This window comes from Eurytemora carolleeae, unplaced genomic scaffold (assembly GCF_000591075.1).
Source record: "Eurytemora carolleeae unplaced genomic scaffold, Eaff_2.0 scaffold1084, whole genome shotgun sequence".
Lineage (NCBI taxonomy): Eukaryota > Metazoa > Arthropoda > Copepoda > Calanoida > Temoridae > Eurytemora > Eurytemora carolleeae.
Genome location: NW_019396972.1, coordinates 57,189 through 75,659, shown reverse-complemented (window position 1 = coordinate 75,659; position 18,471 = coordinate 57,189). Strand labels below are relative to the sequence as shown.

At 31.8% G+C, this 18,471-nt stretch overlaps 1 protein-coding gene and 1 long non-coding RNA gene across 2 annotated transcripts in view; both read left to right on the top strand.

Moving 5' to 3' along the window:
• LOC111710655 (uncharacterized) overlaps positions 1-12,324 on the top strand; it is a 15,876-nt gene extending 3,552 nt beyond the window's left edge. Inside the window, exons 8-25 of the mRNA XM_023484772.1 lie at positions 379-473; positions 640-714; positions 2,161-2,217; positions 2,982-3,054; positions 4,002-4,037; positions 5,655-5,695; positions 6,041-6,113; positions 6,387-6,463; positions 6,993-7,083; positions 7,488-7,559; positions 8,698-8,760; positions 9,062-9,147; positions 9,392-9,460; positions 9,720-9,786; positions 10,009-10,140; positions 10,698-10,784; positions 11,318-11,452; positions 11,798-12,324. Coding sequence (XP_023340540.1) covers positions 379-473; positions 640-714; positions 2,161-2,217; positions 2,982-3,054; positions 4,002-4,037; positions 5,655-5,695; positions 6,041-6,113; positions 6,387-6,463; positions 6,993-7,083; positions 7,488-7,559; positions 8,698-8,760; positions 9,062-9,147; positions 9,392-9,460; positions 9,720-9,786; positions 10,009-10,140; positions 10,698-10,784; positions 11,318-11,428 — 1,305 coding nt within the window. The 3' untranslated portion in view covers positions 11,429-11,452; positions 11,798-12,324. The remainder of the gene's footprint in view (positions 1-378; positions 474-639; positions 715-2,160; positions 2,218-2,981; positions 3,055-4,001; positions 4,038-5,654; positions 5,696-6,040; positions 6,114-6,386; positions 6,464-6,992; positions 7,084-7,487; positions 7,560-8,697; positions 8,761-9,061; positions 9,148-9,391; positions 9,461-9,719; positions 9,787-10,008; positions 10,141-10,697; positions 10,785-11,317; positions 11,453-11,797) is intronic.
• Positions 12,325-14,737: 2,413 nt separating this feature from the next.
• Positions 14,738-16,290, top strand: LOC111710656 (uncharacterized). The gene is made up of 2 exons (XR_002767097.1): positions 14,738-14,771; positions 15,748-16,290. It is a non-coding gene; the product is annotated as an uncharacterized LOC111710656 (long non-coding RNA).
• Positions 16,291-18,471: the final 2,181 nt, after the last annotated feature.

Sequence of the window (18,471 nt, the reverse complement as noted above, 5' to 3'; positions counted from 1 at the left end):
GGGAGTATATCCTCAATAAACCATTAGAATGGAAAGAACCATGTTTTATATCCTAAAACTGTGATTATTTGAGAATCATGAGAGGAGAATTTTATATAAGATGTTATTGTGTATAAAAACATACAACGTATCTGAACCTTTCTGGTAAATCTATGATTCAGTCATCTGAATATAAATTTTTTACGATTTCTATTAATAAGAAAAAATTTCGGATGGTTAAATGTTAATAAGGTTCTGGGAGAAGATATGTTACTATGTACAATTATGTACAATTATGTACAATTATGTACAATTATGTACAATTATGTACAATTATGTACAATTATGTACAATTATGTACAATTATGTACAATTAAAATAAATTATTAAAACCAACAGTTTCTGCGGAAAATCCCTGGTGGTATATTTGGACCTGAGAATGAGCGAATACTGTTCCAAGTTATGAGATCAGGAAACGAAGAGGAAAGGAAAAGGTAAGGGTGATTTGAAAAATAATCTTTCTAGTGTAGAGATACTAATTGGGTTTGTTATTTTAAAATTACGGACACTTCTTTAGGGGGAAAGTTCAGCAAAAAACTTGCGTCCCTTTTTTTGTCTTTTGATATTTTTTTTAAATTCCTAAAATCCTGTCAATTTCAGGAGAGTGCAGAATATTATGAACTCTTTACCCCTCCACTCTCAACAGCTACTCGTCCTACTGTTCGGTACTTTCAGGTAACATTCTTTTTTAACAATTTACTTTTTCGGATATTTTTTATTATGATTGATACATGTATTTAATGAAGAATGCAGGTATTCATTTTCCAATCTTCTAGTTTTCTGGCAGCCCTGTTTTGCTGCGTTCAATTACGACATCTTTATTGCCAAGTTAATTCAGGGGGGAACAAATCTAACAAAGATAGTTTGTCAGATAAAAAAAAAGTTCTAATCGTTCAAAGTTCAACGAAATTGAAAATTTCAAATTTCTAAGAAATGTCATAGAAAAAAAACGCATATTTCTTTTACAGGCGCTATGGTCAATATTTCTAAAGCATTCATAAAAAATCAAAACTATTTCTTATGTATATTGTAGCTCTATTTAAAAAAACTTAGGTATTGAAGATAAATTTTTAAGAAGTTAAGTTCTTCAGAAGATTAGAAATTAAAAAAATATTCATGTCTTTTTGCAAAAATAATTCCTTCTTTTTTCGATTATCAAATTATCTCAAAAACGGTTAATACTAAACCATATAAGATTCTAAAACTAGAGAGCATTCATTTCCTTTAAAATGGTATATGCCACAAGTTTACTCTACTAGCGGAAAAAATCATCATTATTACAATATTGCGATAAAAAGTGGGATTTTGATAGCAAAACTATTCCCACAAAAAATTATTACTTAAAATTTAATTTTTCAAGAATGAAATATTTAGGATACAAGTTTTATTTTTGCAAATTTTCAAATTTTAAAACTTAAAAAATGTTTAAGGTTGATACAAAATTACGACATTGCGAGAAAAGTTAGGATTTTGATAGTAAAAATAATACCCAAAACAATGATGGTTTTTAAAAAAATTTTCTCGAAAATTGCAAATTTATAATATAAATTTTATTTTAGCAAATTTGCAGATTTTAAACTTAAAAGACAAAAAAGTTTTAAAAGACAAAAAACCACTGTGCCCCTCCCCGGATTTAAATCTTAGCTCTTGTATTTCTGTATTCATTTTTAAATACAAATAATTGGACAGTCATGATATCTGAAAAAAAGAGATATTTCAGAAGTTCAGGTATTTAGAAAGTAAGACATATATTTCGAAAGTACAGTTATTTCGAAAGTACAGTTATTTCAAAAGTACAGTAATTTTGAAAGTTCAGTTTCTAGTATTTCTAAGTACTGGTAATTTAAAAATTCAGATATTATAAAAGTATAGATATTTTGGAAATATATGGGTTAGACAGACAGTACAGATATTTAGAAAGTCGGGATATTTTTTTTAATGTACATATATTTTGAAAGTGCCGGTGTTTTGAAAGTTTAGGTATTTGAATAGTTATTTCAACGGGAAAATGCGAAAATTAAACTACCTTCACATGTTCTACAGTCTTCATATGTTTCTTAATATGGCAGTTAAACATTAGAATTTTTCAAAAAGCTTTTTATTTACAAATTATTTGTTAAGAGTGATATCTACAAAGAGTGAGAAGACTGGTATGACCGCCGAGGCCTTAGGAGTCAGGTAGGTTTTAACCCAGTTTCATTTATTACTATCGCAAGTGCCCGGCGTTGCATGTGGTATTTAAAAAAATCCAATTTTGAAAAAAATGTATATATAAATAAATAAATAAAAGATCAACCATCATTCCGTCGAAATCAAGGCCGAGACCCCATCAAAAATAACCACCAAAGGGTGGAAATTAATGTATATCCGATTATGACATAAGTCTAGTGTGATCGAGACATCGAGGTCTAGGCCAGTGACAGAAGTCACCTCCCCACTGCACACAAACAGCGACTGGACTAGTGCATTTCGCTTCATAAGTCCAGTATGAATCCGTTAAATATATTTCTGATATTATTGAGTAATGTATATATACACCAATATATATATGAGCGAAGAGCTTTATTATATACATATTACATAGATTGTTTTTTTTATAAATGTTAAAGAAAATGGTTATTTTATTAATTTACCATAACAAAACTGTAATGTATAATTGAAATTATTTACAATTATTGATATTATTAATATTATTGGATAAATGGATGAAAATGAGACACCATCCTGTGGGATTTAAATTTTTCCCGGACAAGTTCAAATTTGCATTGCCTCAAATTAAATTTTTTTTGTGATTTGCAAAAATTCATCGGACGTAACGCCGTGTCACACACAATGAACTAGTCCATTCGGTTCAGCCGTTTTAATACTGAAGTGGACGAGATGGACTGAAAATGTATACTTTTACATATTAAGAAAGCTAAATGATTTTAAATATTGATTAGTGTTGCTCCCTCCTTCTTCCACACCTGCAGCACGGGGAAAGCTGCAAAGATGGAAGATGTTGAAAGGTTTAAGGTGAGAATTCCACCATTTTTTATTTATCGTCTTTTTATATGTTAAAATTTGTGTTTAAAAAACATGCCACTGCTTATTTATTATTGAACAGTTTAGAAATCTTTAATATTTTCGTCTTTGTTTGTTAATCGTTAATTCTGGCGTAATGTGTTGGTTTTTGTTATTTTTTTCATTCGATGTTTCTGGAAAATTTAATTTATACAGAGGTTTTTATGTAAATTTTTAAAAATAATTTGCGAAGAATTTTTTTGTTTGGGTTGGCATACAAAAAATTGGACATTAAGTTTTCCCCCATTTACTAAAAAGTCATTTATTTGTTTTTCAAAATCATTATAAATGATTTTAGAAATGGGGTGAGGGGGGGGGAATTTTTTTCTAGTAAAATATTCACTCCTTTTTCATTTTTTCGACAGATTGCAATTGTAAACTAGCCAGGGGTTGTCGGAGCTCATGGGAGTTAGCCCCGATGGCGGTCTGGGCTCTCCAAAATGGGGGGGGGGGGTCTTCAGATCCTCCCTTATCTTATTTTATCTTATCTCACCGTGCTACACATTGAGGTTTGAACCACTTAACAGAAACATCGAATAGAAAATCTGATAGAACGAATCGATTACTAATTAAATTATTTAATCTATATTAATTTTCATTTTAGCTATTTTTTTCTAAAAGATACTTTCCTTCTTATTATTTTTAAGTTAGTATACTTAAAATTTTATAAACAAGGAAACAGAGCAAAATTAGTGTTATACATAAATACACAATTACCAAAATTTTAACATACTATCACCAAGCCTAATAAGATACTTTGCTGAAAGTATAATTCTTATATATTTTACTATATCCTATCTAGCTCGAGGTCTAGCCAATATGTATTTGTATAGTGTATACAAATTACACATACCTTTGTTGCACTTATCTTCAAAGGTTTTTATTATTTTAATTTTTAGGAAAAACTTATCGATGAGTGTGTTTCTAACATTGCAGTAAGTTTTTGCTGGTGTAAAATGTAAATAGTTGGGTATCCCTTATAACATTTTCACTTTTCTTGAATATTGCGTACCCCTAATTAAACTGTTTCCGGGACCCACCGCACTGCACTAGATCTGATGAATTACTGCAAGTGATTGTTTGAATTATTTTATACGTCTGTTATAATCTTATATTTATGAATGTAAACAAAATTGAAAAATTCGAATTTATTGCCTTGTATAATGTATATTAAGGAAATTTAAAATTTAAAATCGATGTTTTTAGTTTGATTAGAATTTGTTCACATAGAGCTAAATTTTGAATGTATTCTTACCCAGTACACACGTCCCACACTTAGGTATTTAAATTCACCGTCGTAAAGACATTCATCCCATCTTAATTTTAAAACTCCATTTTCATTTCGTTTATGTTGCATTTATGTTATCTGTATCAAATAAGATTTTGTGATTCACAATTTACCTATGGGGGGGGGGTTTGGTAAAACAGAGAAATATTAATATCAGGTATTAGTAGGCTAAGTTAACCTTTATTAATATTTCTTGGGAACGAAAAATTGTTAAAATTATTATTTGCATTTTAGCAAAATCTTAACTCCTTCCCTTAGCTTATTAATGCTAAGCTTATTGAGTCCTTATCATGGGAGAGAAGTCTTTACACTTGAACTGGGATTAAAATTTGTTTGCTTAGAAAAATAAACGNTTATAGTATAGTATGTACATTGACAATAAGGTCAGGATGTGATTCTTATATCCTTAAATTTAAAATTTTGGGTAAAGGGGATAACTTCTCAATAAATGGTTTTATATTTTAAATTTTTACCTGGGGAAGGGGCGTCTTGGCAGCCCCAACAAAAAACAGTATATCCGTTATCATGTCCACTACGTGCACCAGAAGATACATTTATGTTTATGTTTATTTGATTGTATATAACTAGAAATGTAAATTTTAGCATATGTCTAATGTCTATCTCCATTTTACAATCCTAGTCAGTTTTCTTAACTGATTTTTTTTGTCATAAAAGAGGGTTCAATGTTTATCAAATTAAAATGTTAGCAGATTTATTGGTATGAAAGTTTAGACAGAAATAAAATTTACTTAAAATGTACAAATTACGTATCGAGAAAGTGAAAAATTAAATGGCGTCGAAAAATTACTACCAATTTTGTTTCCTTTGTTTACTAAATATACGAGACAAAATTAGTTTGGATTTAATTAACCCTGGACTGGGAAGAGTTGCTTTAATACAATAAAAGGTGTTTAAAGGTTCAGGCAGTGTTAATGCTTGGGGCCTGATTTAACTATTTTTGCATGATAAATGATTGGCTTTGCTCTGATCTTGGTATTAATTGGGAGTGTTATATTTATCAATAATTTGGTTTACTTGGTCACATAAATATTTTATTTAGCGACAAAATATTTTAATGAAACTTGTTAAAATAGTTTATATTGTTACTTTCTTATTTTATTTTATTTTAGTTCTGTGTTTATTTTTGTTATCAAACTCGCAATAAGATTGGATTCTAGAGCTCATATTGATTTTCATGAAGAGGTTCAATGGCGGGGAAATATACCCTTTAATGATGTAAAGTCTAATATATTTTCCTGTTTAGAATGCAACAAAAGTCACTTCATACTTCATAGAACACTTTGGGTAAGTGTTACCTGTTATTTTTGATTATTATAACTAAATCAAACTTTAAAATATAATTAATTCAATAATGGGCTCAACTAATATGAAAAGGGGTAGGGGGGTAGTGTTTGTGTACACACCTTAATGTGACGTATTTGGAGTGCTATTATCAAAACAATAACAAAGGTCGGCATTTTGTCCGGGCGGCAGGATTGGAAAGCCAGGCTCATGAAAGCTTTGTTTTTTACTTCAAGGTCCTAATAAGTCACAGTAAAGCAAATCTGAACCTCCCCTCCCAACATGAGATCTGCACAAAGCTGATAATTGACCTACGATATTTTTATTATTATTGACCTTATATTTGAGGATGACCTGGCTGTTTAGTAAGGATATATATGAGTACTACGCTAGATTAACGGGTAGAATACTCAGGATTGAGGTAAATTCTTTTTTTAATTGATAAATTAATTACTCTTTCTAGGGACGGTTTATGATATATTTCAGGGGGGGAATAATTAAAATATTGGAAGGGGGACGTACACCAATTTCCCCTTCCCCCCTCCCCCCCATAAACAGCCTCTGACCCTTTCATACTCTCTCAGCCAGTGCTTAGGATCCAATCTGTTAAAAACATCAGTTTAAAAGAAATGTTCATGACCTTAATCCAGACCTAAACTGGTTTGGATCTGGATAAAAATATCTATCTATCTAGGATAAGTTCATATTCTTCACTTATCCTCTTGAGATGTTAGGAACAAGGGATGATATGCACACCTCCCTAAATCACAGGTAAGCAAATATATTTTACAAAATATCTTATTTTGAAACCATGATTTAATATTTTATTTCTAGTTCAGTTTAACAAAAAGATACATTAAATATATGTACAATGTAAATTAATCTTTAAAAGTTATCTTTTTCGTAAGCGTTTTCATCTCCAATTTATGCCGGGATCATGGTATTTATAGAAAATGATGCAAGAGCCTTACCTTTGTGGTAAAAGTTTCACTCTCTGAGAAGACACAAAGAAGGGATTTTTTATTTTACAAATTATTCTAATCTAATTGGAAAATAATTCATGCGTGCCTACACTGCCTACTGGAGGAAAACTTGTTTAAAAAAGATTTTTTATTTCTGTAAGTTTGACTGGGGTTGAACATAAGCATGGCAACTGTTAATAGTAACATGAATGGATGCGTAAGAAATATTTTACCCAAACCAATTGAAATCTAAAAACTATTTTAGTGTTTTTTGTAGTTTAGTGGTTCCTTAAAATGATGTTTGAAATGTTGATGATAAAACTTTATGTTTGTTCCAGACTGTCTGATGTCCCCGAGACTGGTAGTTTAGAATGTATACCTGAAAACTTAACCCTGGAGCAGGGACGGTTATCCATATCTTTGGATCAGGTGAGACGGGGAACTTAAATATTAAGTTGTTACAATCTTTTTAAAATATTTAGATACTTTTTCATTAAGTTATGTTTGCATAGGATTATTTCCAGAAGAAATTCGGCGCCAATAGACATTTCGAAGTGTATTATTTATACAATATATTATAAGTTGCTCTTTTGACTTGATATAATTTGACGATTTTTTATCGAAAAATACAATTAGTTAAATATTAATCATTATTCATTAGTTGTCGCTTTACGAAAATCAGCTCAGGTTTTTAAGAACAGATTTGCTAATAGAGAAATGACAGCTTAAACACTTTGCTTCTCTGATAAAAGGTTGAAGAGTAGAAGGAACTGTGAATTTAATGTTGTGGCGCTAGAAAATGCTTAAATAAGCCTTTAATATAAAATACTTAGACTCTGAGTCCCTCTACCCCTGTGTCAGGACTGAATCAAGGAAGAAGTGCTACTCTAGGTCGTCCAAAACAGGTTAAAAGGCGTTTTTTATACATTTATTTTGCAGTGTACACTTAGCTTTCAGAGAAGCAACAGTAAGGTCTTGCTAGGCGCTTCTATAAGTATTCAGTGATACAGTTTGAGAAAGTGAAAATGGCAAACTAGAGAAACTTTAGCCATGGATGTATATGTGGGGGGGGGGGGGTTACACCTCAGCACACAAATGGAAAATAAAAAAAACAGAACTACATAAATTAAAGGCCTGCATTAATCTTTTAACGCTCTATTAACTTGGAGAATGGAGGTGTTTTACCTAGCTGGATCCAGATTTTGCTACTGCAGCTTTAAATAAACTTCTTAATAACTATCTTGGTTACTGGTTAGCTGTTATAAAGTATCCGAATTCATCGGAAACAATTTAATTCTTTTGATTGAATCTGGTTCTATGTGTAAGCATCAAGATGTCAGTTCCAAGTACAAGTATCTTTCCGAGATGAACTTACAAGAATCAAGAATTCTTTTTTTCAAAAATATCCACTCCTTGCCTATCCTTTCTTATCCCATTTGTCATTATAATATCGAAATCTGACAATTTTTCCTCAGAATTTTCAAACCCCGCTTAGCAGTGATTTTAATTTTCCAACCTGTAAGAATGTATATAATAAATATGAACAATAGCTGGTTGAAAAAGCTGCATCATCAATCCACAACATAACTTGTCAGAGAAATTTGACACCTCTGCATGGAACACAAATAGTAATATGCGTAATATTAGGAGAAAGAAAAGCAGAAATATGTGTCAAAATACATTTTTTCCTTGGTCTAGGAAGGAAAGATACAACAGTCAGAGAAAAAATTAACTGCTCTTTTTAAAATTTAGTATGAAAAATATTTAATTTAAAAATAGATGTTAAAATTATATCTATTTTGACCAGAAATTGAAATATATAAATATTTGAAATTTATTTTTCATTTCTCTTTAAAAAATAGAATTTGGACGGTTTTATAAATAATATAGATTGAAAAACTACTGGGTTTTAATGTTATGCAATTTTATAACTAAAAATAAAGACCTTTGTTTAGTTAACCTCAAACATACTGCAGAATATTTAAATACCTTTGTTTAGTTAACCTCCAGCATATTCCAGAATATATAAATACCTTTGTTTAGTTAACCTCAAACGTACTCCAGAAAACATCATCTGAGACTAAATCCTCCTCCTGTCTTCCCCAGGTATTTTAATCAGATTTTTTAAATTTAACTATTTTTATTTTTAAAAACCGAGTTGAAAATTTATGAATGAATACTAATTATAAGATTTCAGATTCATTTGTATGTTTGGATAGAATATTTTTTGTGATCTCTAGAGTCCCTTTTGTAAAGCAAATACAAGTAAACAAAATATTCTGCATTTGTTATTGGTCGACGAGTTAGGTGAAATCCTTTGAAATTTCTGAAGATTTAGAAATAAATTTTCCTAATTAGATTTTGAGCTAAGTCTGTTTGTATCCGAGTTTACAGTTTACTTGTGTAGGTACATATGCGGCAAGCTGAGCGAATGAAAGCTAGGTCTGACTGGTTTCTGTCAGAACCTTCAGGGCTGGTCACTGTAAGAGTAAGGTAGGACGCCCATCCTCCTTAACATTTACATAGTTTTGTATGTATTTCCTATTTTATTTGTTTGTTCTTAAGTTGCTTGTCTTTTTGAAAGAATTGAAAGTAATCGGTTAGAACTTTTTCCTGTTCAGTGCACATTGATGTAGAATTGCAGAAATATCATTAATAAGATCTAGATTTGATTTCAATTTAAATATCCAACTAAAATATGGTAAAAATGTCTTTTATCTACCTGTGTCTGGTTTAGGCCTGAGAGATTGTCCAGTCCTCGACCATCTTCTCTGGGACAATCCAACTTTGCCTTCCCACCAGACAGGTACAGCACATCCTTAAGTGGATTGATTGATTGATTGATTGATTGATTGATTGATTGATTGATTGATTGATTAATTGATTGATTGATTTGCTAATGGATTGATTGATACTGCTATGCAACGTAGACCAAGAACGTAAAAATCATTTACAATTAAAATTTTTAAAACTCATCAGAGCGATCATTTTGGATTTATGATTCGTTACATTTACTTTATTACACGCACAACCCCTTTGACATGATAAACCTGATGAATATTTAGGATTCCAAAGCATGGTCAGGAGACGGATCCAATATCTAGTAAACCACCAGATGGATTGAACCATCAGGTCAGAACTTGTAAAACACCTTGAGATTATTTATTTAAAGATTTGATTAAGATTTTGTGCTTTTTCGTTTATTCTAATGTATTTTCAACTTAAATTATTATAATTTTCTAATAGAAAAAAAATCTATTTTGATAAAATGTTGGCTTCAAATCACATTGACTTGGCTGCCTTTTAAAACTTGTTTACTTAATAAAACAACTCAATTAAATTGTGGAATGTTAGGGTGGTACGATCGGTCTGCGCCGACGATTATCGGACAAAGAGAAGGAACGTCAGGATCGGCGGTTAGTCCGACGATCCTCCAGTAAACGGAAAGATAAAGAAAATGGTGGATCAGATCAAAAAGGAGTTCAGGTATAGATTAAACTATTTTTTGTTATATTCATAAGGTTGAATTTATCCAAGGCGATTCAATCATTTGGGAAATTGGATCTTTTCATTTTGATGCGGATCCAGAGTACAATAAATTTTTAACAGTGTTTGCTTGGAATTTTCCCCCCTTGGATCTGTATCCCTGGATTCGCATATTAAAGCAATCCCTATAGCCAGCGGATCCAGATTCTTAGAGTAAGCACTGCAGAAGAGCATTACATTTCTCACTTTTATTCCAGAATTTTAAACAGCACTTTCACAATTCTATAATTTTGTTCTGCTTTTGTTATTAGGATTTCATTTAAATTGGTAATCTGATTTCAGTTATTAGAAGGGGTGGGCTAGGATTTAGGGAGTGTTTTTCCAGATGTGTATATTTAAAAAATCATTTCCCCCCTTCTTTTGAAAATCTTCCCCCCCCCCCAGAAGTTAGGTTAATTCTTAAGAATATAAACCCCTGGTAATGTTAAGGGTAAGATCAGCTGGGATGTTAAAAACGTTGTAGAGCCGGGGTATAAGATTTATAGTTAATTATCTAGACTGGGCCTGCGTTGAAAAGAACAAATTCTGGTGAAGGAACCAGTTCAGCTGCCCTCTCTAGGACACACTCACAGGATAGTACTAAGGTATATAGTACACAATTATAGAATAGTACTAAGGTATATAGTACACACTCATAGGATAGTACTAAGGTGTATAGTACACAATTTTAGAATAGTACTAAGGTATATTACATAATTGAAGAATAGTACTAAGTTTTATAGTACACAATAGTACTAAAGTATTTAGTACACAGTTATAGAATAGTNGGGGCTGGGGCTACTTTTGGATAGTACCAAGGTACTCGAATCAACTCTTCTGGTGTAGGATAATACCAAAAAATAGTACAATATATTTTGTTTTAACAACCCAGATCCCGAAATAAGTGACATTCCATACTAATTGCGTACTGAAAGTTATTTCTTCAAATTTTATAACATTTATTTTGAATATTGGTTTAGCAAATTTTATTACAAAATTGTATAAATAATTATATGACAGCAGCTGCTGGTTTTTTATCTCTATTTTTCTTAATTTATTGTTCTTGTTTTGCATCATTCACCCTATTTTCTTCTAATTTTTAATTTCAATAGAAATGGGTTTAAAATTAACTATTTAGGGTCTTCACAGTCGTGGAGGATCATTCGACCAGGACAGTCCTGCCACACCCCTTGGTCCAGCAACGCCTCTTGGTCACGATACAGTGTCCAGATCTCTCCCTAGAATATAGAACTTTAGTACATGTTTACCTCAGGTAGAAATTGATTATATACAAGACTTGACACAACCAGTTTGAGTTTTAAATAATTAATAAAGTAGAAAATAAATTTTTGGAATAAGAAACACAACCCACAATACATATTTTATCGCTTAAAGATGTCTCTAATACCCAGAAAGATTTCTATTGAAAGACTTGCTAATAAGGAATTGCACAAGCGCAGCTAAATTAGTCTCTCGTCATTAGTTGGAATGTATCTGTTCGTTTCCGATCGGTCCAAGAGAAAATCCAGCTGTTCATAAAAGCGCCAAGTGTTCTGTGCCTTTTTAAAAATCTTAAATATTTCTGGTAGACTGTAGACACAATAAAATTATTATTTAGGTTTTCAAATCTTTCTGAAGTGAGGACCTGCGTATTCTACGTGGAACAGGGGGTTCCATTCTGCTGACTTTAAGCGTGAAGAGTCCCGCAAACATTTCTGTTTTTACTTTTTTACTAGACATTGTTCATTGTTCAGCTAAAACATGTGCAAATGAAGTCATTCTTTGTTATCTTCTGATACATTCCATTGTATTGTTTTTGCATTTTCTTTATTTAATATTCAAGCATTTTGTAAACTTTGTGGGGAGCATATTTTAACATATGATTGATTATGTACATTGTACATATTAAGATAATTGGTTCACTTAGTTGTACTGTGCACTCACGCTATTATATCATTGCTTTCATTGATAGACAAGACTTGTTCATTTTTATTGTAAACCACATGTATGAACTGTACGTTAACCATCTCATTATGAACTGCTGAGAATTCTGTACTTGGCATTGTTCATTCTGTACTTGGCATTAATCAAAGTACACTTGACATTAATCATTTTCCACTTGACATTCATCAGCTTTAAATTAATATTTATCAGAGATTTTGACATTGATCAGCGTTCAATTGATATTGATCAGAGTACACCTGACACTGATAGCGTTCACTTGATATTGATCAGAGTACACCTGACACTGAGAGCGTTCACTTAATATTGATCAGAGTACACCTGACACTGATAGCGTTCACTTGATATTGATCAGAGTACACCTGACACTGATCAGCGTTCACTTGATATTGATCAGAGTACACCTGACACTGATCAGCGTTCATTTGATATTGATCAGAGTACACCTACACTGATTAGCGTTCATTTGATATTGATCAAAGTACACATAAAACTGGTCAGTGTTCATTTAATATTGATCAGTGATATTGATCAGTGAACCTAACATTTATCAGCGTTTTCTTGATATTTATGTAAGTACACTTGACACTAATCAGCGTTCGTGTAACATTGATCAGAGTACATTCGACATTGATGAGAGTACACTTGGCACTGACCATCGTTCACTTGACGTTGATTAGAGTACACCTAACTTTGAGAACTCTTAACACGGGTCTCTTAACAAAATACATTGTGTACTGTGCAGTTCACACAATCATTCGAGGTAAAAATCCTTTATGAGTGGTTTATAGTTTCTAAGTTTCCTTGTCATAAACTTTCTACAAAATCTTAGATTCTGGAATTTAATTATAAGCTGCAGCTTTCATTTGCTTTTTCTTTTTGTGCATTTTCTTACCTTACTCCTTAGCCTTTCAAGTGCATCTTCAGTGGTCTAGTTGTTTAAATATCTAATTGATGAATCTGTTTTCTTGTTGATTGGATATTATTTATATTCTAAATGTAGTTGTTAAACCTTCAGTCTCAAAACATGTGCTAACTAGAAATGATGATTGCTTAGATAATGTTTATTAATTTCTGCCAAATCTAATCAGCTTACTGATTATACAACCTATTCAACTATCTATAGCTATTAAACTCTTTCAATAGTTTAACCATGTATTTAAAATCAGTCTACTCACTTTAAAATCAGATATATTTCAATAGAAAGCAGTTCTTTATCAACTAAATATGAATTAGCCAAATAATTAGGTTAGCAGTCTGATAACTTTGCAATATGCATTGTTAATTATTCGGTCTAATAAAAGTAAAATGATGTAACTAAATAACTGGCCTATTCTATCAAAATCAAGCAGTCCAACGTCTTAAAACTAGCCTAATGTCTATTAATGTGAAGGATTTTTACCAAACCTGAGTGTATATACTTTATATTTTCACCTTCTCAATGTCAAACTTACATTTTATCTCGTCTGTAAATCCAAAAACTTATCTGAACTGAGGAAGGAACTTTTGTATTGGGAACTGATAATTAACATCATGTTAACTCAGTATCTTGCGCGGAAACATTTAATGTCAATCCATCAAGTATAGGAGATGTAAAAATGTGAAAATAGCCGACTTTTTGGTGTTCGAGAGTAGAATTTGTTATGGCCTCTAGTGTTTAAGAGAGATATTAAATAGGAATTGACATAATCTGTCAAACAAAAGTAACGACTTAGTGCTCTGAATAGATTATCAATTCAAAAGTTCCTATCTCTGGTATACTAGCTTCCTGACTGTAAGCTTGCTTCTTAATATAATTTAATTATACCACCATCTATGCACCGGCAAATAAGATTAGTATTATTTGCAATTTTGGCAAACAAAAATGATTTTTTTACCTCTTTTTGTAATCAGCAGTACTGGAAACATTTTGTCACCAAAAATACCTTTTTAAACTTTAACCTAGTCGTTCTTATAAATTCATTTATCAATAGATATTAAGTTGAAATTATAATTCTCCTTTTTTACGAAAGAAATTTATCTGTTCTGTAACCTGGACAAAACAGTTTGTCGTGATTCTAATGGCATTTTTTTTAAGTTCAATATAATACTTTTTTCAAGTCTTTCATGTTTGCTAAATCTCCGCATATATACATATATATGTTGGAATTTTGTATGAAACATTTTAAGCTTCAAGCTTTTACTCAAAAACTTGAAGGTTACTGAATCAAACCAAAGATCCCAAATAATGTCTATTTCTGACTAAATAAATTAAAAACTAGATTTTCAATTTTCGCCGAAATGCCTTTTTAAAGTAAAAATGTTCTTAAATGTTATCGTGTAGTGGTTAAATTAATGCTTTTTGTACTGGAGCTATATTTTCCTTGTTTTAATCTTTCCTCATATTTCAACGGGTTTATTCTCAAAAATATGTGTTTAGGATTATTTACAAAAGCAGCTGAAAACCATGTTGTGAGCAGATTTAGTAAAGAACAGGAATGTGTATAGCTCCAAGCCTAATAAGTGCACTTTCAATCTCTGGGAAATGTTTTGTATAGTGCTTGTAAATTAAGTTTTATGATATTTATATTAAATTATTTGATATATATTACATGATTAAATGTATTTGATTCAATATAATTTTTGAATATGTTTCCAAAGCAAAAAATTCGAGAAGTTTTTCTTATTTCCTTCTTGATTTCCTTCTTGATTTCCTTCTTGGTGTTAACTTTTTGGTTTCCTTCTTGTTTTCCTACGTGGTTTCCTTCTTGATTTTCTTCTTCGTTTACTTCTTGGTTTCCTCCAGGTTTCCTTTTTGATTTCCTTCTTGGTGTTCTTTTTGGTTTCCTTCTTGGTTTCCTTCTTGGTTTCCTTCTATGTTTATTTCTTAGTTTCCTTCTTGGTTTAATTCTTGGTTTCCTTCTTGGTGTTAACTTTTTGGTTTCCTTCTTGTTTTCCTACTTGGTTTCCTTCTGGATTTTCTTCTTCGTTTACTTCTTGGTTTCCCTCCTTGGTTTCATTCTGGGTTTCCTCAAGGTTTCCTTTTTGATTTCCTTCTTGGTTTTCTTTTTGGTTTCCTTCTTGGTTTCCTTCTATGTTTATTTCTTAGTTTCCCTCTTGGTTTAATTCTTGGTTTCCTTCTTGGTTTAATTCTTGGTTTTCTTCTTTTTTAATTCTTGGTTTTCTTTTTGGTTTCCTTCTTGGTTTCCTGCTTGGTTTCCTTCTAGGTTTATTTCTTGGTTTCCTTCTTGGTTTAATTCTTGGTTTCCTTCTAGGTTTATTTCTTGGTTTCCTTCTTGGTTTCCTGCATGGTTTCCTTCTAGGTTTATTTCTTAGTTTCCTTCTTGGTTTAATTCTTGGTTTCCTTCTTGGTTTAATTCTTGGTTTCCTTCTTGGTTTAATTCTTGGTTTTCTTTTTGGTTTCCTTCTTGGTTTAATTCTAGGTTTCCTTCTAGGGTTACTTCTTGGTTTCTTTCGTTGTTTCCATGGTTCAATCTTTATGAATTCTTCTTTGTTACCCTAATTTATTTTTGTAAAAGGAAAATGGCCTGAAACTTTCCTAGCGTTAGCCATTGTTATAAACCAGTTTTGATATTTTTCCAATTGTATTTGGAAAATTATTTAAAGATTAAACATTTTCGTTTCTTTTATAGTTTGTTTTGTAAACATGTAGTTATTGATACTTTAAGTGAATGGTTGGGTACTGGTAGGTTACCTACTGGAGGGGTAGGCTACTTACTCTGTACTTTGGAAGGGTAGGTTACCTACTTGTTTCATTGGAGGGGTAGGGTGCCTACTCAATACATTGGAGGGGTAGGTTACCTACTGTTTCATTTGAGGGGTAGGGTGCCTACTTGATACATTGGAGGGGTTGGGTACCTACTTGTTTCATTCGAGGGGTATGGTACCCACTACCTACTCTTTACATTTGAGGGGCATGGTACCCACTACCTATTCTTTATTATGGTATGGTACCCACTACCTACTCTTATTTGAGGAGTATGGTACCCACTACCTACTCGTTACATTTGAGGGGTAGGATACCTACTCATTTCATTGGAAAGGTACATTGAATGGGTAGGGCACCTGCTTGTCACATTAAAGGTGTTCCATCTATCCTATAAAATCGTGTTCTTTAACGTTTTGTTGAATAAACTTGATTAAAAACTAGTTATTTTTAGTTTCAGAGGTAACAATTTATGTCATTAATTTTAGGTTTAGATAATTGTTTTACTCCATTTGATTTGATTGGTTTTCGAATCATAGAAATTACTGATACACACATATCTTTTAGGGTTTAGTCCTTGTTAAAAAACGGCTCTGAAACAAAATAAATCCAAAAATGGACAAATATCTTGTGCATGGAACAAGGAAGAGATTTAAACAATTCTCGGTGCATTCCTATATTAAATTTGGTTTTACAAGCCATTTAAAGTGCTTTACTCATAGAGAATAGAATATATAGAGAGGAATTTACTAGAAAAAAGTGTTAAACGGCCATTTTGTTGTACCGTTTCCAAACTGCAGATGTACTTCACATATTTATGCTATATAACCTGTTGGGCCCTGGAATATCATTTTGTAGAAAATCTAAAATTATTGTTAAAAGAAAACCAAATTATGAAATAGGCTGGTTTCATAATTGAGCAATGATCATTTCACATAGACTCTATGCCTTTCACTTTACAAAGGATGATTTTCCGTTATAACCATAAATCAAATGATGTTTTTATTCACCTAATTCATTATAAAGTTTATTCAACAGTTTAAAAAATTCAAAATTGAAATGAATAGTCTAGGGAATATACTGTATTAATGTACTCTACTGCATATAATTTGTGAACATTTACATGATTTGTACACTTTAAACTTCCTTTCAGGCTGAAAGGGACTGAAAAAATTCATACCGAGGGATTCTTTTAATTCCTCTCTATATATTCTATTCTCTATGGCTTTACTTCATCAATACGTTGCTGTCAGGTAAACTTGACCTGAAACTCTTAGAATATGACAATTGAAAGGCCAACTTAAGTTGTCCGCCTGAAATATAGGTTTTTATGGTTTGTTTTAACGATTTTTCAAATAAAAGGTTAATTTACAGTTATGTGAAATAATGAATGTGAGGAAACATATAGTACATATTCCGAACAGTCGTCTATGAAGTCTCATTCTTTGTGGGTAACCCAAGAGACGGGGATACTCTCGTCCTAATGGATTGTGAAAATCTTCAAACTTCATGATTAATCTCATCGAAGAGGTTTGTTGTTTAATATTTGTTTGGGCTGGCATGGAAATAACCTTTTATTGGCCGTTACTTTCACCTGACAGAAACGGCTGTAAGAGACTTATTCAGTCTTAATTCTTATTTTATGAATCCCTGTAAGAGACTCATTCAGTCTTTATTCTTATTTTATGAATCCCTGTAAGAGACTCATTCAGTCTTTATTCTTATTTTATGAATCCCTGTAAGAGATTTATTCAGTCTTAATTCTTATTTTATGAATCCCTGTAAGGCTGTAAGCTAATTCCTTACTGTGTCAAATCAATTAGTTCGTTAATTAACTATATTAAAGACTGAAAGCCAAATTAAGCCTTACGATCAGTGTATTAAAAGAGTTCGCATCCTTTTTTGTGGGAAACCCCTGTGCAGTGTGCACAGAACATTCTGTAACACACTTTTATACAGTTGCGGCGAATCATGAATATGGGGAAGTAGTTAGCTTATTAATTTCGTTCAGTCTTCTCTGAAGTCGCATCATTTGTGGGTTTAACCCCTGTATCATTTATTTAAGATACACTAGGAACTGAGGTCCATCTCGTCCATGCAATACAATATAGTATGTCAGCTTTGTTATTATTAATTTTCTAGATCTTAACCAATAAAAGTAAAACAATGCACTTTCTGTGACATTTCCATGCCCCATTTATTTTCATGAAATGTGTACGCAATCGGTAAAATTTGTGCACACTATGCAAATGCATGATTTCAAATAAACTATCTGTAACAAGACGTACTTTCAGAAGATACACCGCTGTCGTTGGCACTAGGCAACTAGACTAACTAGACAAACTAAACCTTCAAACCTTTAGAAATCCCGCTATTTCAATTATTTTCCTATAAATGAAAACTGCATCATCCTGAATGTGTTAGTAAATTAAAGTTTCCCCCTCCCGTGAATATGTCACATGTCTAGAGTTGCGCTGACCCAGTAGCTCGACTAGCCTGACCGTATAGACGTGATACAACACAATACACAGTACAGAGTAGTAAGGGGGGGGGATACAACACAATACATAGTACCGAGTAGTGGGGGGGATACAAAACCATACACAGTACAGAGTAGTGGGGGG